The sequence below is a fragment of the Phyllostomus discolor genome, chromosome 4 (assembly GCF_004126475.2).
Source record: "Phyllostomus discolor isolate MPI-MPIP mPhyDis1 chromosome 4, mPhyDis1.pri.v3, whole genome shotgun sequence".
Lineage (NCBI taxonomy): Eukaryota > Metazoa > Chordata > Mammalia > Chiroptera > Phyllostomidae > Phyllostomus > Phyllostomus discolor.
Window position 1 is genome coordinate 117,887,770 of NC_040906.2, and position 27,830 is coordinate 117,915,599.

A 27,830-nucleotide genomic window follows, 5' to 3' on the forward strand; every position below is an offset into this window, starting at 1 on the left:
ACATTAATTCATCCAGTCAGTGATTCTGAAGCTTTTTTCTTTTTAACTGCAAAATCTAATTTTTACATGAAAAGCTATTAAGTCCAACAAATAAATGGGATTTTTAAAGGAGCCTCTGTAGTTCCAAGGGAGAAGAGTTGAGAAGATAGCTAGAACCTCACACCCTCTCCTGAGCAGCCCTAAAGACATCTTCACAAAGCACAGGGATACAGTACACTAAACTACACACTCTATAGAGATACGAAGTACACTTCACTTACCTTTCTCTGATGTAGGAAGGTAGCACCGTGAAAAATCAGATATTACTAGAGTCAAATCATAGCTTTGTTGCTTGCTTATAAACTATGGTCTCTCTGCAAATCCTTAATCTCTCTAAACCTAAATCCCCATCTGTAAAACGAAAATGATAAAATCTACATGTGATGACCACATAAGAGATCATAAGAAACATAAAAGCTATACTTTATAGTATTGATAGTGTAGGTGCAAAAGAATTTCTACTCCTTCCTCCTCCCATTACTTTCTTTCCACATGATATGCTAAAATGCCTGGCATATAACAGGAATTTAATAAACATTTCTTTTTTGTTAATCATTATGTATTAGTTTCAGTGTGTAGTTTAGTGGTTAGACAATCATATACTTTAAATAGTGTTCCCCTCAATATTTCCAGCACCCCAACTGATACCATACATAGTTATTACCATGTATCAATAAATATTTCTTGAGCCCTGGCTGGTGTGTCTCAGTTGGCTGGGCACTGGCTCATGAAATGAAAGGTTGCTGGTTCAAAACCCAGCCAGAGCACAATGCTGAGTTCCAGGCTCAGTCCCCTGCAGCACATACAAAGGCAAACAATTGACGTTTCTCTCTTACATCATTGTTTCTCTCCCTTTCTTTTTCCCTCCCTCCTCCTCTCACTCTAAAATCAAAAACAAAATTTTAAATATTAAAAAAATTAAATAAACATTTCTTGAATGAATTAATGAATGAGAAGATGGACATATGAATGAGCAATTGTGTAAACAAAAAATAAAAAGACTTAAAAAAAGGGATTTGGAGACTTAAAGCAACTTGAACAACAAAAAGAAGAAAAGCCCTGGCTGGCATAGCTCAATGGATTGAGCGCGGGCTGCAAACCAAAGCATCGCAGGTTTGATTCCCAGTCAGGGCACATGCCTGGGTTGCAGGCCACGGCCCCCAGCAACTGCACATTGATGTGTGTGTGTGTCTCTCGCTCTTTCTCCCTCCCTTCCCTCTCTAAAAATAAATAAATAAAAACTTTTAAAAATATATATATCCTTTAAAAAAAAGAAGAAAGAAGGGATTTGATAACAGGTAACTGAGAGAAACACGCTAAAGAAATACTATATAAGAAAAAAAAATACTTTAAAATAACTTTTATGGCTGAAAAAGAATAAAGGTGGCACTTCGTATATTTAAAAACTGGAGTTCAAGTAAAAATCCACTACCAAACAAAGAAGCTAAGATGAAAGGATTATTTATACACATCATTTTAAGGCTTACGTGTGAATAATATGATATCTGGCTAATATATAAACTCAATTTACTTCAACAGCTTAGAAATAAGTTATAGTAAATTAAACTATATCATGCTTTTTTAAATAAATTTTGTTTCACTGATTTATGTATGACTATTATGAAATGGTATTCTGATTTTCTTTTTTTAAATGTGTTTCCTTGCTTCTCAAGTTACAAATGTAAAGTTCTGCAATTGTATTTAAAATCTTTTAGTGGTAGATGTGCACAAAAGAAATACCCCAACACAAATCACTATGACACATAATGAACCCAAAGGGAAAAAGCATATATCATTAAAGGCAAGATGTTAAGTTTGATAAAAATAAAATCTGACCTTTAATATTTTTACAATTGGTTAATAAACATAAAATACAGCAAGACTTATGCCATTTTTAAATTCTTCTGGCATCGTTAGGGTCTGTCTACGAAAGCAAAGGAGTATGTACATGGTAGAGACAAAATATTTCAAATAAAAGAAACATAATCCTGGGTGAATGTACTTTAAATAGAGAGCTGAAATCCAAATGGTTTATTTTTCTGTATTTATAAAACAACCTGATTTCATAAAATAGATGAAAACCAGTAAATGAAAAGTAATACTATAAAAATATTAGTGACATTATCAGCACAATATATTTATAAGTAAGGGCAAACTACAGGTCAAAGTTAGGTCCTACTCTTTAAAGTCATTTATAGTCCTTAAAAATGAGCAGAAAAACAGAACAGAAATTAGATTACCAATACCTCTTATAAAACATCACTCCATCAGAGCAACAAGGTTAAAGAAAGACTTGCCAAATCTGACTCCTAATGACTAAATAAAATGCTTTTCATGTGACTTCGTGAAAAAATATGAAACCTCATATTTTATGAAATGGAACTATTAAAAAATTTTTAGCATTCCAAAAAACAGATGTATATTTCATTTGAACACCATAAGTCTATCTGTAAATAACTTTGTATACATGACACAATTACAATGTTTAAGAAATAATAAATGCCTAAATGCCAAAATAATGAAATCTAATGGCAATATGGTTATTTCTAGATATTATTTATTCTTTTGTTCTTCTAGAGATTGCAAAAATTTGTCAAACATGTTACTTTTACAGCCAGAAAAAGTTACAAGTCATACAAATGTAAATATGTATATATGCATGCATGTGCATGTATGTATTTGTATGTGTATACAGTCCTAAATGGCCTACTTACATCTAATTTATAGAAACAAAAACCAGGGCCTTGGTATAAAAATATGAAAAAGTAAAACAAGGAGGTAACTTAGGTTATTTAATAATTAAGAAAATATTCTCAAATTTCATTTTATAACATACTCATTAAAAATTTGGCTATGAAGTTAGAAAGACCTGATAAAATCCTACTCCACCACTTAATAGCTTGGAAAAGTTATTTAATTTCTTTAATTCTCAATTTCTTCACCGAAAATTTGGAAATATTAACCAACTAACAGGACTATTAAATAAAGTAATATATGGAAAGGTGTTAGTGCACAATGCCTATTTAGTGATGGCAGTCCTATTTCCTCTTCCTGTAACTCTATGTAGCCAAAATTCCTGCTTCCTTAGAAAGGCTTTCCCTAAATTAAGTTCCCACATTCCACTATTTCCTAGTACCCTGTACATTTTCTTTCATAGTCCTATCACAATTTACAGTGATTTATTTATGTAAATGTATCCACAGTGCACCACACACCATATTACCTACTTTTACAGATAAAGATGTTTATATTTATAATCTCTCCACTGATATAAAATTTTGTCTCTACATAATCAGCTGCATCATAATTAATGTTACTGATTGTAATACGAATGGAGTATTTAAATTCAAATTTAGTATTTCTGAGGACAACTGTACTACAGGGAAAAAAAGAATATCATTAGTATTTAAATCTCCTCTACACATTTAAAATCACAATAATAGAATCACAGTAATACTCTACATCATGTCCCTCAATTTTCTACTAATGAGTCTACTAAAAATAAGGATTAAGAAAAATGTTAAGTCTCCCCATGGCTAGTGTGGCTCGGTGGTTTTAGTGGTGGCCTGCAAACGGAAAGGTTACTGGCTGGATTCCCAGTCAGGGCACATGCCTGGGTTGTGGGCCATGTCCTTAGTTGGGGGCATGCGAGAAGCAATAGATCAATGTATCTCTCACACATCGATGTGTCTCTCCCTCTCTTTCTCCCTCCTTTCCCCTCTCTGTAAAAATAAATATCTTTTTAAAAAGAGAAAGAAAAATGTTAAGTTTTTCTTAACATGTCTTGGCTTTTAGTTTACCTGCCAAATTTTCTTTTAATCACCATCTGCTACAAATGTGATTGAATCAGCTGTTTGTTGATAAATTGCTGGGGCACTGCTACATAACATTACTGTACTCGTTTCCAAAGTATGACCCTTAGATCACCAGAATCACCTGGGCATTTAACAGAAATGCAAATGATTGAGCTCACCCTAGATTTACTATTCAGAAGCCTGGCGATGAAGCCCAGCAGTCTTATGATTTACCAAGGCTCTAAGGTGATTCTAATGCACCCTAAATCTAAAAACCATCACATTAGAGGATTTATTCTTTATAACGAATAGGTTGTTTCATTGGTTTTCATCAATTTAATTTGCCAAAATACTTCATCATTAAAATTCTAACATTGCAATATAACCTCTAAAATACTCTAAAGTCTGATAAACAGGTCATCTGTCAGTGATATGACAGGCAACCAAAGAATGATTACTTAACACATTGTTCTATCCACATATGTTGTATAATCAATCCATGTTGTCACTGTTTTCTTTTATTAGAAATTAACTTCTCCATGTCCTAAATAAAAAGGCCCTTGCTTCAAAAAGACTTATTTCAAGTAAAACTATAATGTGGCTCAAAAATACAATTACTATTTTCAAAGGTTTTCTAAGTCACAGGAAAAAAAAATGACCTAAGCCGAAATGTAATTAGAAGTAGCATTACTGTTACATAAAAGATATACACTATTAATTCAAAGGGTCAAGTAGATTCTAGATTAAATTCTATTTTTAGAGATATAATTCATTAACAAAACAATAATACACTGCCATGACAAGAAAACAAACAGGTGTTAATGATAGGAAATTTGTTAATATAACACATTAGTAGGTCCAATATGAAGAAAGCATACTATCAGCTCAAAGATTACCATTTTGGCATTCAATAAAATTCGACTCCCTTTCATTTTCTCTTTCTGTTTTTTATTTTCTTTTTTTCCATGTTGTCTTTTAAATCCAGGAATATAAAATTACTTCATCAAAGTGATTTATACTATTTTAAACCAAAAGCCTAAAAGTCATACTAATGACTATAAAAAGCATTTCCATTAAAATCAAGCTCTATGAATCCCACTCAGTTATTAATGTTCTGGAAGTTCTGATTTTAAAAAGAAATAAAACCACCATTTGTGGATAACACACAAAAGAGCTCAGTAGAATCAACTAAAAAATTAAGTTAATTAAATTAAAAAGTGTTTTTCAATTTTTTAAAAAAGTAGTATTACCACTATAAAGCCATCCATAATGAGGCCAAAGGTTCAAGTGAGTAAGACCATAAACTGCAAAAACACAATTTACTACAAAAATAACAGAACTTCTGAAAAATAAAATAATGGTATTTCTAATAGAACTACATATGTAAGCTCCATGAGATTAGGAGGGTTTGGATTTTTTTAAGACTTTATTTATTTATTTTTAGAGAGGAGAAGTGAGTAAGAAAGAGAGGGAGAGAAACATCAATGAGTGGTTGCCTCTCACATGCCCCCTATTGGGGACCTGGCCCTAAATCCAGGTATATGCCCTGAGAATTGAACAGGTGACCCTTTCCTTCACAGGCTGGCACTGAAGCCACTGAGCCACACCAGCCAGGGCAGGAGGCTTTTTTTTGTTTTACTCACTGCTACATCTCCAGAGCCTAGAAGAGTGCCTAGCACATAGCAGGCACTCAACAGGCAATTGTTGAATGAATAAATGAAAAGTATTAGCATACAATAATCCTTCAGATCAAATGTGGTCTGCCAAGAGATGACAGTCTAAAAACTGTTTATTACATATTCACAATGAGATAAGGAGTTTGCACCAGAACGTGCATCACTATGCACGCTATTTAATTCAATTTTTATCATAGGAAAACCCTCCCAATGAAGAGAGCAGGGGTCCAACCACAAAGAGTTCACAAACTGGCTACGCTGGGTGGCACTGTGTTAGACTAAATGTTGGAAGTTAAAAATGAGAGGAAAAAAAACAAGTTCAAAGAATAATTTATAAAAAATATGTCTGGCTGCTGAGAAGTTGTCAAAATTAAGTCACTATGTCTTTTAAATGAAGGTTATGAAACAAAAACAAAAAAATTAAAAATAAGTTGTTTTGTCAGCTAAATATCAGGTTCTAATCAGGAAATTTAGACATCCCAGTAAGTGTCTAAATAAACGAAGTCTATACTTTCAAAGGAGTCTGTAACAGATGGTCACAAATATTATGGCACATAAAGTAGTCACACACTAACCCTGGCCGCATAGCTCAGTCTGTTAAAGCGTCATCCCGATATACCACAAGCAACCAATGAATGTGTAAGTGGAACAACAAATCAATAAATCAATAAATCTCTCAATCTCTCTCTTTCTCTCTCTCTCTCTTCCCCCACATTCTTCTCTCTCTCAAATCAATAAATTTTAAAAAGTTATGCTCTGAATCAGGGGTGTCAAACTCATTTTCACCAGGGGCTACATCAACTTTGCTGTTGTTTCAAAGGGCTGAATGTAATTTTAGGACTGTATAAATGTAACTACTCCTTAACAGTTAAGCGAGAGCTCGGCACTGCCGCTGGGTAGAAATAAGGTGGCAGGCCAGATAAAACAAGGTAGAGGGCTGGATTTGGCCCATGTGCCTTGTGGTTTGCCACCTGTGACTTAGGCAAAACTAAGTATATTCCTAAGTTACCTTCTCTCCCTAACTCCACTACTGCCATTACCAAATTTTGACCACTCTCAAGTTTCCCTACCTCCCATCCTTGCCAACCTCAGCCAGTGGCCTTGCCTACTCCTCCAACATGGTATAAATGATTATTAGGTAAAACTAAAAATATTACTTCAAACTTTTTTATGAGAAAAAAAAAGTTTTTTGTGTGTACTGAACCCAGCAACTGAACATTCCTAACACTATTTTGTTAAGAAAACAGATTAAGTCCAAAACATAGGACTTTAAATAAACTTTGACCTGCTACCTGAAAATTTCAGCTATTAAAAATACAGGTGAAACCCAGAACTAAGCAGTAAACTCAACTCTCAAAACTGATACTAAGTTTATGCACCAAAGAGCAAGTGATTTTTCTAAGACTTGAGAAAGTATGTCAGGCTTTCCCTAGCTTATGAACTCTTATTTTAGGTACAAATCTAATAACTTTGATTACTAGTCTATTAATGCCTGGAAGCAGCATTAAAAAAGTAGAGAGGTGACAGCAACAAAATTAGCAGCTCCAAAGAAAAAAGAAAACATAAAAATACTACAAAAAATATATAAATTCTGAGAGTACAGCAAAGTAGGGCTATTTATCACAGGAATAAAGTCTAATACTATACTTTATGTCTCTATGGTACCCTAGGGCAGCACTATAGTACAAGTGAATTGCAACACCTGTTATCTACAACTAAGTTTTAATTAAACAAAGAATATATTGTACCTAGTAATCTGTTTATGCATAGTCATAATTGTGTATAATCTACTATAGAAATATTTTCATCAAAATGGTCTTAATAAGGTCCATTTGATCAGTTAGATTAGCTCATGTACCTATAAAATAAAGAATATATTAAATATATGTATTCTCTATGATTTATATTTGCATAGACATCCTTGTATACAATTATTCCATTCATCAGAATAAAGTTTAACATACCTATAAAATTAAACTTGCCTTTCGTTTCCAACATGCTCCCCATTCAAACGTAAGACAATAACTGCATTATTTAAAGTTGAGGGGACAGTTTGGCTGATTTTTACACACTGCAGATACAGCACAATTCTACATTTATGCAAGAAAAACAAATATTAAAGAAAACTGAGCGTTGTTCAGAGTCTCTAATCACACACTAGTTAACCAACTCACTCATTAGTCAGTATCTATCCAGTGTCATTTCAAATAAACTTTCTAAATGTAAAATTATTTCATTAATCAACTTTAAAAGTAAAATGAGTTGCACAGATCAATGTCTGAAATCTGAGTATAGAGCAAGAAGCAGAAAAGGAAAAATAAAACTGCTTAAAATTTGCACTTAGAATTTGTTTTGGAGCTTGATAAAATGACTCCTAAAAATTCATCTGGAAGAATAAAAATAGGAAAAACAGAAGAAATATTTTAAAAAGAAAAGTTATGCAGATGACCTTGAACTATAATACCAAATATTAAAACATATTAAGAAGCTATAATAACTAAAGTAATGCAGCACTGGCAAAAGAATAGACAATTCAATGGAATAAAGCAGAAAGTCAAAAATAATAATTTATCTCATAAAGGCAGCATTTCAATTATGAGGGAAAAGGAAGGCTTAATATAATTGTGGTGGTAACACCACTGGCAAACCAATTTAAGGCAAAATTGTTTTAACTTAGAACCCTGCCTGTCTGACACTGTACAACAAAGTAATGGATTAAATATTAAACTGTACAAACTAAAATCCTGAAATAATAAGAAGTACACAATGATATGTACAAAACTGAAGGTAGGCCTTTCTGTCAAAAGTAGATGCAATACAGAAGTTTAAGACTGATTTAGCTATATTAAAAATGAAAACTCACATATTAAAAAGAAATCACTATAAACAAACCTTAAGGAAACCAAAAGATGAGGGGAGAGGGGTTAGCAAGACTGCCAAATATGATCAACAAAAGATCAATGTCTTGAATATATTAAAAGTCTTTAATAAACAATAGAAAAAAAAACAAGAACTCAGCAAAACTGTGCTAAGAATATGAGTGAAACCAACAAAGAAATACAAATATTTTCAAACTCAGTAGTCAAAGAAAAGCTGTAACATAACACAATGTTTCTACCGCTAAACATCAGAGACCAGGGGGACACTCTTATTTCTGTTGACAGAAATGTATATCAGGCCAACTTTCCTGGAGGAAAAACTAAAAAGTTACTAACAAAAAAGCTTTTAAAGCCCTGGCTGGCTTAGCTCAGTGGATTGAGCGCGGGCTGCGAACCAAAGCATGGCAGGTTCCATTCGCAGTCAGGTCACATGCTTGGGTTGCAGGCCACAGCCCCCAGCAACTGCACATTGATGTTTCTCTTTCTCTCTCTTTCTCCCTCCCTTCCCTCTCTAAAAATAAATAAGATCTTAAAAAAAAAAAGCTTTTAGACTCAAAACTACTTCTTCTAAGACTTCAATATAAGGTAATAGGTATCAATTTTCATTAGATCATTTTTTTAATAATAGCGAAAAAACTGGAAATAACAGTATGGTTCAGTAACAGAGGATCAATAGCATAATAGATATCTATACAATAAAACAATTTTCTAATAATATAGAAAGTTTTTCACAATATATTAAATGGGAAAAAAAGAAAGGAGAGTACAAAAAAAAGGACAACAATGGCTAAAAATTACTAAGAACTTAACAAGACTAAGTCAGATACATGGATATCCAACCCAAAGTATAAGACTCTCTTGGACAGGGATTAGAGGTAGTTTTTATTTTCTTCTTTTGGCTTCTCTGTGTGAGGATCTTACTGCCTCTCCTGACTTAAGTAACTCATATACAAGTTGCCTCAGTTTCCTTGAATAATAAGGGTTCCCTTGTGCTTCTACAGGCACCAAGTTCACCAAAAAGTAACTCAACTACAAAATGCTATAAAGGCTTTAAACTAAACACAAACATGTTTTTCTTTCTCCTTCTGCCATATAAGTTTATTTATGTATAAATAATATATATTATATATATCACATTACTCAATATTGGCAAGGCATACTGTAGTTGGAATTATTGCTCATTAAAGCCTTTATGGAAGGTCATCAAAAACCTTAAGGAAATTTGTCCTAAGGTTCAAAGAAGAAAAGGAGTAGGGAAAAGAGAAAGAAACGGGAGAGGAAGGAGGTAGATCTGTATCTAAATGTCAAAGTTCATTGTCATCATATATGTAACACTAAAAAAGTTAGAAATACACACCTAATAATACAGCTTCTACATATTTTCTCACTGTCAGCAAAGATCAAGACCAAATTATTGTTTTAATTTGAAAATACTCTTCATTCTTGTTATACTTATAAACCAGTGTGTATCTTAAAATATTCTAAACAGATGTATTTCACAGAAAGTACAAGGATAAGTTTATGCATATATTTTAGTGTAATGTAAATATAAGGAATTAAAATATTTAATAGTGATAAAATATAAAAGATAAATATTTAAATATTCACCAACAGTGTGGTCATGTTTATATCCAAAATTATGAAATATTACAAATATGAGCAATCGATACGCTTGAGTATATCATTTCTATGAAAAATTATACTTTCTCTTTATTACTGATATGGCCTTGTTTAAGAAGATTTGAGCCCTGGCTGGCATAGCTCAGTGGATTGAGCACAGGCTGGGAACCAAAGCGTCCCAGGTTCGATTCCCAGCCAGGGTACATTCCTGGGTTGCAGGCCATAACCCCCAGCAACCGCACATTGATGTTTCTCTCTCTATCTCCCTCCCTTCCCTCCCTAAAAAAAAAATAATAATAAATAAAATCTTTAAAAAAAAGAAGATTTGGTGATTAGGTTTAAGAAATTGAAATAAATACTATGATAATATGAAAATAATTTAATCCAATACTTCTTATAAAAATTAGACCTCATCACTAATAATGGTAATTGAACAATTATTTACCTTTCACGTTATTACTTTATACACTAGTCACACCTAAACTGGTAAAAGTTCATTTGTTCACTATATTGTGTAAATTAAAAGTTTAATTGATTGAAATGTAGCATAATTTGTCAAAAGCATGGACTCCGTGCTCCCTGGACTGAATCCAGGTTTTACCGATTACTAAATGGCAATTTTTGGTGTGTTACTAACCTTTATATCTCAAGTATCTTATCCATTAAAGGGGAATAACAGCATCTATCTCACAGGGTTGTATGAGGATTAAAAATGGTATATGGAAATACTCAGGAGAGTGCCTGGTACACATCATGCTCTATACAAGCATTCACTATTATCAACTATTATTAATAATATGATAATAATATCATATTATTAAAGCTTCTCTGGAATTATATTAATGTTAACATTTATTACCTTTAATAATTTTTCCTTCCTCCAGTTTTCTGAAAAGCTTAAAAACAGTATTAAAAAAGCTCAAACTCAATATTTGAAGGGACCTTGTGTCAGTTTAATAACTGTCTCTTACTAACATATATTTAAAAGAATTTTACACATACATCGATTTTAGAGAGACATATTCAGTCTCTTTAAAGTCAGATTGCGGTAAGGATAGAAGTGGTAACATTCTTATACAACTGATAACTTCAAAGTGCTAAAAAGCCAAATGATACCATTTCACACATGCAACTATGCCCTAGCTGAGTGCACAGTGAATGGCTGTTGTTAAATATCCCCAAAATTCCCAAGAGAAGCAAATCTTATTGAGAAAATTCTTAGTTCAGTTGTGAACATACTAAGTTTCAGGTGTTCACAGAATACTTCATGGACATCCCAGGAAGCAATCAGAAGTACAGACCTGAAGTTAGGAAGCTTCCCCTCAGAAGTTCATCCCTTCTTCCTTTGTACTACTGTGGCACTTGCTGCATCCTACTACAGGACAGTCATTTGTCTCCACAACCTTCTCTACTGTTAGACTTAAGGGCATTTAGGTCCCATCATATATGGGCTCAATAAATGTTCATTTTTAAAAATGAAAAATTTGCAGAACTATACAATTGAATTTTAAGAAGTTAATTTTCAATCTGTGGATTTTAAATAGCACTGAAATTTTCATTTGGAAGAATTCTTACAAAATATACGTAACATGTAAATAAAATCCTTCTTCTTTTTTTTAATTTAATCACATGAGAATTACTAAATGTTACCTAGAAGTGAAACTTTGGCATCATCACCAGATCTATAAACCTGCAAAAGTAATACAAGTCAACAAATATATAACTAAGAAAGAGTTCAATGAAGACTTCTTGAAGTACACTTAAATTAATAAAAATTCTCAAGAAGTTTGTTAAAATACCTGCAATGTGAACTGAAAAGATGTCAATTTCTCATTCACAGGCCACCTGAGTTCAGTAACTTAAAAATGAAAAGCCTCAGGACCCTCCCAGCACACATTATTTAAAGAGCTGTGATAAGTAGCATATGGCAAATGAGCTCAGTTTTAAGCACTAGGTAAGGGAAAGCTGCTGTTATCCCCAGCCCACTAGCTTTTGTTTGACTGCTAATCCTTTCATTTAAAATCTGTAGAAGCACTTCCTAAAGAATGCTTCACTGGCACTGTTTACCACCCAAACTTAAAATATGGTCAATTCTATCAAGGCTCCAATAGCAGAACACACTGGCTGCCAGTTCTATATTTAATATCAGATAATGACAATTTCAATTGTGCTTGACAACTACACACCTGAAACCATTCCCTGGAAATGATGCTACAATATTGTTACCTATTCAGAGGTATGGGACCCAAGAGAAAAACAGGGAAGACAGCAGCAGTAGAGGATTAAAAAGACAGCAATGCAATATAATACAGTCTTAGAACTGTGAAACTGCAGGAAAACAAAAAGAAAGGTATTCACAGAATGAAATTTCTACACAGAATAAACGCAGGGACTTAAGCCTACACTTTCTCACTTGAAAGCACATAAGCAAGGATCAAATGTCCATTGATTCTAATTTTATATAACAAAAGCCTGAAAACTTTATACCAATAGAAAATATTGGTAAATTAAAAAGTATTCCTCCAATTTTGACCCTTTTTTTTGCTCTGTGAAGCAATTCATAAGGTGAAAAAAATAACTTCAGACTATAAATGATGAATGTAACTATGAGGAGTGGCCTCTCTATGAGGTCTGAAATAGAAGGAAAATGTATATTTCTTCCAAAACTGTAGCCAACAATAACTTTTGCATTCTGAATCCAGCTTAAGCACATTAGTTGGGAAGATGTAAAAGTATTTAATAAGAAAGTGCTGAATTTAGATTTTATTTTCTTTTTTCTCAGTTTTCTTAAGTGGCCTGCAGTCTATCAAATGCACTAAGTAGACCTCTCCTAAGTATAAATGACAAAAAGAAAATATAGCTTTCTTCTTATAGATAGCTATTTCTAGAGATCAGGGGTCATCAAACTTTTTCCATAAAGGGCCATATAGTAAATAGTTTCAGCTTTACAGGCCATGTGGTCTCTGTCACAAATATTCAACTCCACCATGTAGCATAAAAGCAGAGATAGATAATTGATAACTAAATAAAACCTCATTTTCAAAAACAAGCAGCCAGTTTATGGGCCCATGGCCACAGTGTGCTGACCACTGATGTAGAACATACTTTTTACCTAACAACAAATACATTGTTTTAATAAATACAACCAAATATAAAACATGATGTCTGGGATGTGCTATAAAATATTGTATTAAGAAAACATGGAGAGTGGGGGGTAAAGGTTAACTAAGACTGGCAAAACACAGTTATTGTTAAAGCCAGGTGATGGATACATGGGGTTCATTAAACTGTTCTCTGTAATATATATTATATGTAATATGTTTGAAAACACAAAGTAAATCAGTAAACTGTACAGGAAAATGAATTTCCTCACTTTACTAAAAACCATCTAAAATGCATTTAATGTTTTTAAATACAATTAACATGATACAATATAAAAGGTTCCCAAAATAAAGCTACTAAACTATAATGAAAAAACTTAAAAACTTAAACCAATAAACTGTATATACTAAAAGTATACATAAGCATTAGCCCTTAAAATTTTTCCATAATTTAAAACAGTCTCACCTCATACATTTCCTAATACATTTATTTTATTCTTATCTAACAAAATGTGTTTCCAATTTTTGTTTCAGAATGTAATTACTTTATAGGGAAAATATTATGTTAATATATAAAAGGTTTATTCTTTCAAATGAAATAATTTTTTCTCAGTTTTCAACTCTAGGCAATAAATATTCATAGATACAACTCCCTTAAATAAATGCTATTCAAGATCTTCAATAATTAAGAGTGTAAAGGGAGTCTGAGACCAAAAAACTTGAGAACGTATGATCTAAATGTCTTCAATGTCATTTAAAGTATGTTCACAAGCAAATATTAGATACATGCTCAAACACATTTTTTCTTAGAACAATAAATATCACATAGTGCAGTCAATCCACTCTGAAGGCTATTGATACATAGGAAGATACTAAAACCTTAAAAAAAAAAACATTCTTTTTAAAATCACCAGATATGTCAAGAATAGGAAAAGAAGATCTCTAGTGTGTTGTCCCCTTATGTATATAAGATCTCCTGGATCAATAATAAAGAAAAACGAGTATGTGCCAGCAGACATTTCTAATAAATATGCTATCTCCCATTAAATCAAGATACGTAGTCCCAATGCAAGAAGCCAGAAATCAAGCTGAAAAGGGCCTTAGGAAAGAAATCTCAGTGACTGTGCAACTCTTCAAAAACTGAATGTGTTTTTTAAATGTTCTCAGTTATTTCTTAATGTTCTGAAATACACTGATTTCAAATATTATCAAAACTAAAAACTAACTTACATTAAGCTAACAGAATTACTGTGACATTTGAGAAAAACTGAGAACTCTGTGAAAACATTTCAACTATCCCAGAATATAATCTGTAACAAAATTTTCTAAATCTAAAATCAAAATAGTAATAAACAATTCATAACACAGATAATAATTAGGGCAAAAACATTTATATAATTATTCATTCTTTTATAAAGATAAACCAATACATACTTTTCTAATACAGTACCATTGTAGCATTTTTAATGTTGTCCCTTTTGTTTGCATATGACTATTTAAAATGTTATCAATTTCATTTTTATTTAAGGATAAGTTTCCCAGTTAAGTTTTATAAATTTTGTTATTTCTATTTTCTTTTATCAACATGAATAAATTTAATGTATTAGTAAGTAAGATACAGAGGCATACTTACATCATACTCTGCAATTCTGAGGCAAAGCTTGTAGACTTCCCTGTATTTCTTCCACTACTTGAAGTAGCAGTAGACATTGGGCTGGCTGCAGTATTATTCATCTAAATAAAAAGAAAAATAACACAAAATATACTTAAATATAAATGAATGTAAGGAAAATAAAAGCAAAAAGTATAGAAAATTTTAAATTTTAAAAAAATTTTTGAAGGTTTTATTTTTTTATATTCTAGAGAGGGGAAGGGAAAGACAAAATGAGGGAGAGAAACATCAATGTGTGGTTGCTTCTCATGAGCCACCACCGGGGACGTGGCCCGCAACCCAAGCATGTGCTGCCCAACTGGGAACCGAACCTGCAACCTTTTGGTTTGCAGGCCTGCGCTCAACCCACTGAGCTACACCAACCAGGGCAGAAAATTTAAAATTTCTAATTGTGTAGAAATCTAATTTTTATACTTAATATTCTTTATTAAAATGAAATAATAAAGTGGGAAAGAACTGCTTAGTCATGTATGGTATCAAAAAATTACATACTTGAGTGATATAACATTCTGATACATATTTTGTAGTAAGTAATGGAAGAAAAATACTCATTAAATATTTTAATAGAGCTCAGTGTTTCTCAAAATGTGTTCCAGGGAACCCAAAGATTATCTTCTAGTGGGCCCCAAGCATATAAGTGTATATACCTAGTCAATTCCATCCAGAACACCAGAACAACTCTGATTTTATACATAGTGAGATTTATTTTAAAAAAGAGTTGTACAACCGTTAAGATACAAAATGAAAAAACCACAGCACAACCCAATTCCTATAGGAACCAAACCCTAAAATGCAAATAATGTAAAGTCAATCAGATCAGAAGCAAGCATTGTTGTACTTTACAATCTTACAGTTATGTAATTCATCAATTTTAAATTGTGTGACTTTTTTTCTAAGTATATTTTATTGTTATTACAGTTGTCCTCATTTTTCTCCCTTTGCCACCCTCTGCCTGGTACACCCTTTCCTTCCAGCAATCCTCCTGCTTAGTTCATGTCCATGGGTCATGCATGTAAGTTCTTTGGCTTCTCCATTTCTTATATTATTCTTAACATACCCCTGTCTATTTTGTACCTACCATTTATGCTTCTTATTCCCTGTACCTTTTCCCCCATTCTCCTCTTCCCCCTCTCCACTGATAACCTTCCCAATGATCTCCAGTTCTGTGAATTTGTTCTTGTTCTAGTTGTTTATTTTGTTTTTGGGTTGTTGCTTTTTTTAGATTCAGTTGTTGATAGTTGTGAGTTTGTTGCCTTTTTAATGTGCAGTTTTTATCTTCTTTTTCTTAAATAAGTCCCTTTAATATTTTATGTAATAATGGCTTGGTGATGATGAACTCCTTTAGCTTTGCTTCATCTGGGAAGCACTTGTCTGTCCTTCCATTCTGAATAATAGCTTTGCTACATAGAGTAATCTTGGTTGTGGATCCTTGCTTTTCATCACTTTGAATACTTCTTGCCAGTCCCTTCTTACCTGCAAAGTTTATTTTGAGAACTCAGCTGACAGTCTTATGGGAACTCCTCTGTAGGAACTGTCTCCTTTTCTCTTGCTGCTTTGAAGATTCTTTCTTTAATCTTTAACCTTCGGCATGTTAATTAATGATGTATCTTGGTGTGGCCCTCTTTGGGTCCAACTTGTTTTGGACTCTGTGCTTCCTGAACTTGTATGTCTTATTTCCTTTGCCAAATTAGGTAAGTTTTCTTTATTTTTTCAAATAAGTTTTCAAAATCTTGCTTTTCCTCGTCTCCTTCTATGATTTGGATGTTGGCACATTTGGAGATGTCCCAGAATCTTCTTATACTATCCTTGTTTTTTTTTTAATTCTTTTTTCTTCTTGCTATTCTGATTGAATGTTTTTTTCTTCCTTATATTCCAAATCATTGATTTGAACCCCAGCTTCCTTCCTTTCACTGTTGGATCCCTGTAGATTTTTCTTTATTTTACTTAGTATAGCCTTTTCTTCTTCCTTTATGTTGTTGCCTTACTCAATAAGTTCTTTGAGCATCCTGATCACCAGTATTTTGAACTACGCATCTGATAGGTTGGCTATCTCTTCCATTTAGTTCTTTTTCTAGAGTTTGTTCTGTTCTTTCATTTGGGCCATATTTCTTTGTCTCCTCCATTTGGCAGTCTCCCTGTCTTGTTTCTATTAGGTAGAGCTGCTCTGACTCCCTGTAAAAGGCACCTACATTCTGTGAGGCAGAGCCTTAGGTAATCACCAGGGTGGGACAATCAGCCTCACTGCTTTTTGGCTCCGTGTATGGAGAGGCCTCAGAGAGGGGACTGTGCCACTGCCTGGCTTCTGTGGTTTACCCAGAACTAGCCCCATTTCCAGGCACTTCACCCACTCCCAGTATATGCAACTGGCACCCTGCCTGCTGTTTCCCTGTTGTTGAATCCCAGAGTGGGTGGCTTTGCCTACAATTTAAGACCATGCAGACCCTTTAAGCAAAGTTTCCTGAAAATCCTGCAGTTTCTTCTGCCACCCCAACCCCCACTGATTTTTACAGCTAAGAGTTACGAGGATTTATCTTCCCAGCACTGGAACCCTGGGCTGTGTGGTCTGGCCTGGGGCTGGGACCACTTGCTCCCAAGATATCCCTCCCAATTTTTAGCTACTACACATGAATGTGGGACCGCCTATGACTATTCCACTGACACCACCGCCTCTCCATGCCACACTGTGTCTCCACCCCTCCTGCCCATCTGGATGATTGTAGCTTCTTTAAATCCTTGTTTGTCAGACTTCCATACAGTTCGATTTTCTGACAGTTCTGGGTGTTGTTTTAAGATTTAGTTGTAATTTTTTAAATTTTTTTTGTGGTTGTGCAAGGTGGCAAAGTGTGTCTACCTACACCCCCATCTTCTAAATTGTGTGACAATGTTCCCATTAAAATTAAGCTGAGGTGTAATGGGAGAACTAGAAGATAATCTTAATATATCCCATTTTATTTAATGCATGTGGCAGTCCCATAAACAAGAATTTGTAAAAATAACATTAAAATAATGAAAGTAGATAAAAACCTCAATTATTACACACTAAGTGCTTAATAAATGTTAGCTATTAATTCCTGGTCATATAAATGCAATACTATAACTTTAAAATAAAAATACTTTGCAGATTCTAATTCTAAAAAAGAATTAAATTTAGAACAAGTAATAAAGAACTTTAAGTAAAGTAAACTAGAAAGAGTCTGGAGACAGACTGCCTAGATTTGAATCCCAGGTCTGCTATTATAATAGTACTTTGGGCCAATGACTTAATTTCTCTGTGCTTTAGTTTCCTCATCTGTAAAATGGGAATAATAATTTCACCCTCTCTGTGTTGTCAGGATTAAATGAACTAATGTGCTCAGAACAGTTCTGAGCACACATTAGCTATTATAAACAGAAAGACCTTAAGTATTCTCTCTCTTGATTTGCTAAAAGTTTGTATATGATAAATTTAGATTACCCTCATTTCATAATCACAGAAGTTTAAGAAGCCTGAATATTTTCACTGAAAAACCTTAATGCAACTCAACAAATATTAAGTATAACAGTTTCCTTATAAAATAAGTTCTGTTTTCACTACTGGCATCACTACTGCTACTGGTCACCCTATCCCAAAAACCTCAGTAGTTATCTTTGACTCCTTCTCCAGCATCCTATAATCAATAGGAAGCCAAAAGAATTCTATTTTGTTTATGTTCTTACATCTTCCCCATCTTCCCCCTCTTTTCTACCCTATGGTTCTCTATGAGCTCTATTTATAGCTTCTTTCTTTCCATCTCAGTTCATTCTCCACATTGCTGCCAAATTTGTCTCTTAATACATCCTCCAATTTGACCACTCATATGGGCAATGCTAGCTAAAATTGATAAAGGAAACCTGAACCAGGGCATTCACCAAGAGCTGGGATGGAAGGGCTGAGCCCCATGCAAGGGAGCTGGAAAAAAAAAATCTAATAAAAACCACCGCCTAGATAGGCCAAATTTAAAGCTTTTGAGAAGGTAACAGGACAGAGGTCTAAAACAAGGGCACACTAGCTTGGTGGTTAGATATGAAATATCTCAATGTCCTTCTGTGGCAGGACCTGTTACCTGCCAACATAAGCCCTAGGCTAGTCTGAGGGCCCTGAGGGCCCTAAGGGCCAGGCCAAAACCAGCACATAGAAAATGCAAGAGCAGAGAAAGAGAAGGAAAAAAGTTCCACTCAAACTGAGCCTGAAAACAAAAATTCTGTAACTCATGAAGAAGCTAACGCTATGGCAGACCATCACGTTTTTTAAGTCTAAGTTTTTTTCACAAAGCCTTTTGAAATAAGTATGTTTTTACAAATAACATAGAGAAAAGAAAGATCACTACTTGAAACTCAGTTAAAGAAATACCACATCACCAATCCAAGACTGGGGGAATAGAGACAGAAAACCAAGAACTTCCAGAACCAGGAAAAAATGCTAAAAAGGAAACCTGACTTTCTCAAGAACCTTAGAAAATGTTTCCCTTATTGTTCCAACATAAGATTGACAGAGCAATTTGATATCCTGAAGAAAATGTTATACCAAAAGATTCTGTATTAACCCCAGCTTCCAAAAACAGTTATGGTTTGGTTCACTCCTGTAAGATTTGAAGACATGCCGTTCTGTGGGATTATCCTGCAGCCAAATGTCCTGAGACACTGTTGAAGCAATCTGCTCCTTTTTCATTCTGCAAACCCAGTCACCCTGTTCTAAAGCTCTCTAAGAAGACAATTCACAAGCAGATTCATATTAAAACCACAGCTTTCTTCAGTTGTCCTCCTACTGCAAATGTTTCACATCAAGAGTATTTATTGGTAAAAGGTAAAAAGGTCCCAATCCTAGTTTATTATAACCATGATCATCCTTCCACAGTCAAGTTACTTAATTTTTAAATCAAACAGGTGAATAACATTTTTCTTGACATGATAAGTTGATAGCTCATTAGAATCTTTAAAATAATTATTTCCTGTACCTATTTTGTTTGATGATTTAGATAATTAACTTCTTTCGACATTAAGTTCTTTACACATCAAAGTTCTATCATTCCAGTGCTTTATTTCCTTTCTCCCAGACATTTAAAAAAAAAAAGTCGGTTAAAAGCAGAAGCACTCAAGTCAATTTTCTCTAATAAATATAGTTAACATGGAACTGAAAACCTACTGTAATCTTCTCAATGGGTTAATGTCCTACAGTTGTTTTAGCTTTCAATTGAAATGCAGCTGTTTGCCATATTTTACAAAATGAATTCAGATGTGCAGATGGAGACCTAGATTATTTCAACATGCCACAGTTTAAATGTGAACCCAAGGAATAAGTTCATCTCTGATTAACACTTATATTTAAACCTGATCATTAAGCCAATAGCCAATATTATGTCACATGTGTAAAATCCTGTTCCAGAGTAGAAAAACTGACATTGGTCATTTAACATAATGAGATTTAAGGATATACTGCTTTCTTCAGAAAATATTGCAAAAATAGAATTTTTTTAGCTATGGTAAAGTTATAAATCACAAATGTGAATTAAATGAAAATGCAATGAATGTCACTGGGTTTCTATTTATAGCTCATATTTTTGATGACTAAATGACCAATATCTCAGAGTTGAAAAATGTATTACTAGTAACAGCACCCTCAAAACAATATCAAAATCTGAGCTGTGAGATCCTAACTGGGTAGCTCAGTTGATCAGAGCATTATCCCGATATGCCAAGGTTACAGGTTCAATCCCTGATAAAGGCATATATAAATCAACCAATGAATGCATAAATAATTGGGAAAACAAATCATTGTTTCCCCCCCCTCTCTAAAATCAATAATTTTTAAAAAATCTGAATTGTGACTGGGAACCAAAGTGTCCCAGGTTCGATTCCCAGCCAGGGTACATGCCTGGGTTGTAGGCCATAACCCCCAGCAACCGCACATAGATGTTTCTCTCTCTCTCTGTCTATCTCCCTCCCTTCCCCTCTAAAAATAAACAAATAAAATCTTTTTTAAAAAAAACATGAATTGTGAAATTCATAAGACTAGCCATTTATTAAAAGATAGTGAATTTTTTTTATCGTTTCTATTTCACTGCTGAGAAAGATGAACTCAGCAGACCAATGTACTGATTCTGAGCATGAGTCTCAATTCCAATCATTCATAACCTGAACATTTCACATAATATAAATAGAAAACCATTATACTCAGAACATTTTCATTTTCATAGAACTCCAAAGGCAGGAAGCAATTATGGTTAGGCCAACATTATTATACACTGCATTTTAGTTTTGTATTTAAAAAACCCTCAAGTTACACTATGATCTAAATTTCTCCTGCTATAAAAAAAAAGTGATCACTCAATCACTGAGAATGCAAAAAATAAAGTGTACAAATTAAAAAACTTCTATGTCTTGTGCTTGGGATAACACTATGGTAATTCAAATATATTTATATATGCCTCACTTCAAGTGAACTTAGAAGGTATAAAACTCAAGTGTCCATTCAATTATCTGCTAAAAGAGAAGTGACAGTGACATGAATAATCCAATGCACAATCCAAAGAACAGATGATTAACAAAGGTTTTGAAAATAACAGCAATTTTTCTAAAACAGCTTCTAATTATATTTTCATAATTAACTAAAAATTCATCTACCATACCAAAGAAAAAGAACTCAGGACCTGAAATTAGATGCATCTATCATAGCACTTCTTACACTACAGTGTAACAACTGTTCCTCCATCTTCCAACTGCCCACTGCTTAAAAACAGGGACACTGTTTTATCTGTAATTTCAACACCTAATATACTATCTGACATGGCTGAAATTCAGTAAATGGTAGGTAAATGAAAAAATGACTAAATGGTATAACAAAGAATACAAAGATAAGCAAAACACACCCCTGCCGTTTACTAGCTTATAGCCTACTGAAGTTAAAAGACATACCCAGTGGAATGAGCTTAGAGATAATGCAAAAGATACTACGAGAGAAGAGGAGGAACATCAGACCCACTCAATTATTATGAGATAATTATACAGAGATTTTAACACTTGCTACAATCTGAACGTAAACCAAATTTAACTTCAGTTAAAAAAAACAGGTAAGTGAATAGCAAATTCAAACTACCCATATCTCATTAGTAAAAATACTTTGAAAATTATGAAGTACCATAAACAGCAATATATGATCTAAGGAAATATTCTGCCTTACCATTCATTGAACAATTATATTTCCTAAAGTCTACCAGCACAGGAATAAGTATGTCCTAATCCAAATCATTCTGATTCTAATTAATATGGGTAAGGAGCTATAGTCATCAGGGACACCTAGTGATCAAAATAACAAGTTATTAGGAATACCATAAGTAAAGAACCACAATTTTATTTTTTATTGAATCTTTATTGTATTTTTTCCTATTATCATTTAGTCCCCTTATACCCCCTACCCTCCAGCAGTCACCACACTGCTGTCCATGTCCATGTGTCCTTACTCCTTTTTGCTCAGTCCCTCCACCCCCTAACCTCCACTAGCTGTCATCTGCTCTCCATCTATGAGTCTGTCTGTTTTGCTTGTTAGTTCAATCTGAAAACCACAATTTTAATACAATTACTAAAGACTTCAGAGACAGAAAAACTCCTCCCTGTAATATATGACACTACTTCCTGGTATGTTTTCCCCATCACACATGCCTCCATGTCCAACAGTCCTATAGGAACAACACTGTTCTTGGGTTACATAAGGTCAAAAACTCCAAGGCATGTTAGATTGTCCAGCTCCTTCCCTTCCTATATCCAGGAACTCTGGGCCTGACATTTTTTTTCTTATAAATCAGTCCCTTCTAATTTCACCTTAATACCTTTAATGCATTATCTTTTAAACTTATCTCCCATCTTTCTAATTAATTCTGCATACTACCTCCAGAGTACTCATTGTAAATATCTGTTACTCCTCTTCTCAAAAGCCTCCAATGGCTCCACTTTGCCCAGAAGACAAAACTTGTCTCACTGGACCTCTCCAGCTTCCTTTCCTATAGCAGTCAAATCAAACATTCATTACCTCCTGAACCACAGCAGGTTCTTTTGAACCATTACAGTTTTTCCTGCTTGCAATACCTTGTTACCTCTACCTCTATCCATATCCAAGTGGTCTAGAAAAGCATGACCTAAACTCAGTATCACCAAGAAACCTTCCCAGTGGCACAACCATTAGGAATTTTCCTTTCTCTGATATCTAATTGTTTTAGTTTACTAATTCTTTTGGTTTAACATTAAATATTTTAGTACATATTAATTATTTTAGTTTATTAATAAATCTCTGCCCCATAATCTCTCCAACGACTGGCAGATGATAATACCTCCTACTTCACAGAGAAATAAGCCTTTATTCAGTAGCTCCCTCCACTCTACTTAAGTTAGTGTTTTTTCTCTTGATTCCCTCCTCTTACAATAAAGGCACCCCTTTACTTAAAGCCAATGCACCACTTGTGCTTTGGCTTATTCATTCATAACTATTTACTGAATACCTACTATGGGCCAAACATTATTGTAAGAGCTAGGGATATGGTAGTGACTAAGTTATACAAAATAGATACAATATAATACAGGAGAAAAGCACATAAATATAATTTGAGGTCATGACAAATGCTATGAAAACTACATAAACAAGTTCAACCAGAAGGTGACATTTAATATAAGACCTGAACAAAGCCAAAAGTGACTTGAAATGTTTTAGGCTTTAAAAAGGTCACTCCACTGCTGTGAGAATACACTATAAGGAAACAATGGTACAGGCAAGGGGACCAGTTAGAAAGTTCAAATTGAAGTTGTACAGACAAGAGATAACAGTGGCCTGAATTAGTGAAACAAAGATGGTGAGAAATGGTCAGGTTTCTGGAATATGTTGTGAAGACAGAGCTGACTTGCTGATGGATTAGACATGGGATGTGAGAGAAAAGTAGTCAAGGATGACTCTGAAGTTGGGACCTGAGCAACTGGTTGAATGGTGGTACCATTTACTGAGATCCAGAAGATTGGAGAGGAGAAAGAAATTCAGTTTGGGCCATGTTAAGAATGAGACAATTATTAGACATTCAAGTGGAGATGAAATCCTGAAGAAGCTGTGACAGATGTTGTAAGGCAGAAAAGTGAAATAAAAGTCATGGTCATAGGGTTTTTGTTAAGAAGGATAATTAGCCAATATAGAAGAACCAATTAATAAGGATCAACTAATCTCTCAAGTTTAGTTTCTCCATCTATCAAGAATGTGTGTCTGTCTCAGAAGGAGGTTATAAAGAAGGCAGTGGCTATCACATAATGGGCATTCAAAAACTATACCTGAATTTGAAAAAAAATACTACCTGTTAACTACAAAATTCCCAATACACAGACAGACATATAAACTGTGTTTACATATCCTAGTTGGCTACATGAGCAATTATTTTTTAAACCTACAGATATAGGATCCCAGAGGCAGTGTGCTCAAAGACACAGGAAGTTATATTTTTCTTCTTTAGTCTCACATTAAGGTAGGTTTATATTCTATATGCTTTTATATCCAGTACTCTCTTACAAAAATATTGAGTTTAAAAAAATGTTTATTCTTTGCAAAATAGTTCTTAAAATGCACTGCAAATGTGTCTACCAAATCATCCTAAAATACCTAAGATCCAAACCCAGACAAAAGAGCAGGCTTACTTTTCCAATATTGAAACACTGCTGTTTTTACATAAAATAGTACACAATTGAATGACTCAATGGCTAACTTTTCAGATACGTGCAAAATTTTGGAGTCATTTACACTTCTAATAGTAAATGGTAAGTGAATTCAACAAGGAAAATTAAACATGAAAATCTTAAACATCAAAATTCTCTTCCAAACTAGAGCACATTTTAGAAATATTAAACCTTATGCAAAACTCTATTAAATATAAACAATTCAATAAAATATTTGATGTGGTTAAAAACATAGTTCATGTGACAAAAAAAGGGAGATTTATTCCCATGTAGGCATGTAAAAAAAAAAAAACAGATAAATTTGTATAAGCATTTCAGAATTTGTAAAGGGTCTTCCACCTATATTAGCTCACATTTCTTCACAATCACCCTACCAACCAAGTACCTCCCCCCATCAATGAGAAAGCTCAAAGGAAAAATACTGGGTGAAGTTCACAAATCTAACAAAAGAAAACAAGCTTTGATTTGGATAGCGATAACCAGAAATATTCAGCCCATATACATACAAATTTTAACAAAAAATTCACCAATCTTTTCCCATTTTAGTGCCTTATTTCTTCCACTTATAAAAGGTACCCACCTCCTTTAATACACTAAACGTGAAATTACTGAAAAGCTGTACACGTAGTAGTCAGGGGACTTGTCATTAAGTTATCTTAGAAGCTGATGACTTCAAAAGCAAGTTCAGAATTCTTTCCTTAAAAGTAAATCTTAAGCAGGTGGATAAATAGCTATAACAGCAAAGGCATAACCATTCAAATTGGCGGGAGGGGGACCAAAGACATCTGAGGTTCAGAACTACAGTATAAAAATCACTAATTTCATCCAAATCCCTCATTTTTCAGGTGAGGAAACTGAAGTCCAGAGGGGTTTCTTGAACTGCCCAAAGACACATCACTATTTAGTGATACAGCTGGGACTAAAACGGAGGTCCCCTGACTCCTGGTCCAGAGTTCTTTCTACTATCCCACAAGGAACATACAAATAAAACTTGATCGTAATTAACTCACAAGACCTCCACAATGTGTTTGTCATAGTGAACTTTGTTGTGAAGTACCTGCCTAGGCCGACTCAGTTAGGCAGTAAGGAGCTTAGCTCTGGAGTTTAAATACAGGCCCTAACACTTACCACGTGACCTTGGGCAAGTCATATCCCTGCCTCAGTTCCTTCATCTTTAAAGTAGAAGTTAAAAATACTCTTCTCATAGGTTACATGAAATAATGTTTAAAAAGCACTTAGGACTGTGCCTGGTATACGAAAACTCTCAGTTCATCATGATGATAGTGATGGTAACGGTAACGATGAAGCAGAAGAATCATCATCCAAGCAAAAGTGTAGCTTCTTGAAAATATAGCACAAAGTATTATCATTAAACATGTATATTCTCAAAGAAAGAATGGTATGGTTAGTAGTAGTCTTTTTTTTGTCCTCATCCAAGGACATGCTTATTGATGTCAGAGAATGAGGAAGGGGAACAGAGAGTGGGTGGGAGGGAGGGACAGAGAGAGACAGGGAAAAGTCTATGGATTGCTTCCCACACATGCCCAATGAAGGACCAAATCACTGCAATCTAGTTATGCGCCCTGAGTGGGAATCAAACCCAAGACCCTGCAGCCTATAGGACGACAACACTATAACTAACTAAGCTACACCAGCCAGGGCAGTAGTAGTCTTTTAAAGATTCAAAAATAAATACAAAAAAGTAAAATACACAGAATTCAGTCATAAAACCTCTATAGCATTTTAAATAGCAAAAGATTTGCTATTTAAAATTTACTTCGAGATTTTAAAATAATTTATAAAGTGCATTTACATATTATTTCAACTTACTGTCCTATCAATTCAACACAGCATTTTTTTCAGCTACTGTATATTATATGCCAGATAGCATGTAACTTACATATTCATTAACTTATTTAACATTCAATACCCACTAACTACCAACTAGATATTATTGAAGGCAATAGTATAATGCAAAAAAAAAAAAATTCCTGACCATCAGTCCCAGAAAGGGCCTCACCAGTATCACCTCTTAAGTAGGAATCACATATTTGAATGAATAAATGAGATGTAGCATTTAGCACAATGGATAAAACACATCAAGTGTCTGTGAAAATGTTGGTTCTCTTTTAGCAGTAGTATGGAGTTGTTTTGTATAGAGACTATGTTGTAACCAGATCAATAAAACACCATTACTGTGGCTTACAGTATTACCTGTTAAAGAAAACATTTTGGGCAATGATGCCTATTATATTCTATATGCTGTTTCACAAATTAAAACATACAACACTTTTTGAAGATTTAGATTCAGTCTTTATTGGAGGTAGTAGGTAGGCAAGTTGAAACAAAACTAATTAAATATAAATTATTTGTCAAACAAGACAACAATTTATGTAATTCTCATTTGAAGCCTCCAACTACCCTGTGAGTAGGTGGAATGAGGTTAGGTACTAATTCCATTTTACTGATGAGGAAATTGGGATGCAGAAAAGTAAACTGAAATCACAAAGAAAGAACATAGCAAAAGAGGACCAAACCTAGGTTTTCACAAATAGTATTAAATGTTCTTTGCACCCATCCACAGTGCATCTCAGAACATTAATATCTCTTCCAGACCCATTATTTAATAACCTTAAGACTAGAGCAGGTGATACTTAAAGAATACTTATTTCTTATGTGCTTCGCTGCACCCAACACTCCACATGAGTAACCTCATATAACCATCAGAAAAGTGAGGATTCAAAGTAAGTGTCTCTCAATAAAATATTGTCTTCAATATAGTATAAATTAGTATAATAATGCATTTGGCTGAATTTTTTTCTTTACTCTTTTTTTAAAGAGTTTATTTATTCATTTTTAGAGAGAGAGGAAGGGAAGGAAAGAGAGGGAGAGAAACATCAATGGGTGGTTGCCTCTCCAGCACTCCCTACCTGAGGACCTGGCCTGCAACCCAGGCCTGTGTGCCCTGTCTGGGAATCAAACCACGATCCTTTGGTTCGCAGGCCTGCACTCAATCCACTGAGCTACACCAGCCAGTGCTTTTTGCACCTCTTTAAGTAAACTATAAGCCAAATCTTTTTTAACATTCTAATACATATTTAAAAGATTTCTGACTGATTTCACTATTCAACCTCACCATAAAATAAAACAGGCATTTATTTTCAACAAGAATACTCAATCTTCTGATTTGATTGAATGGCCTCTCTGCCATCTCCCATACCAAAAACTATTTTTTTAGAGAAGAACCAAAAGTCAAGCTGCCCAAGATTTGTATCCAATTAAAAGGAAAAAAGCAAATTTTAAAATTACCAGTGGCTTAAAAAACAAGTCAC

The 27,830-nt window shown here is 33.9% G+C and overlaps 2 protein-coding genes across 8 annotated transcripts in view; one reads left to right on the top strand and one right to left on the bottom strand.

Moving 5' to 3' along the window:
• The window catches only part of SUPT3H (SPT3 homolog, SAGA and STAGA complex component), a 472,076-nt gene that overhangs the window by 441,206 nt on the left and 3,040 nt on the right, over nucleotides 1–27,830 (bottom strand). For all 3 annotated transcript variants that reach the window (XM_036024180.1, XM_036024179.1, XM_036024178.1), the window contains exon 2: nucleotides 14,743–14,843. In XM_036024180.1, the coding sequence (XP_035880073.1) occupies nucleotides 14,743–14,843 (101 nt within the window). The remainder of the gene's footprint in view (nucleotides 1–14,742; nucleotides 14,844–27,830) is intronic.
• RUNX2 (RUNX family transcription factor 2) overlaps nucleotides 1–27,830 on the top strand; it is a 319,729-nt gene that overhangs the window by 18,715 nt on the left and 273,184 nt on the right. The window lies entirely within an intron of this gene.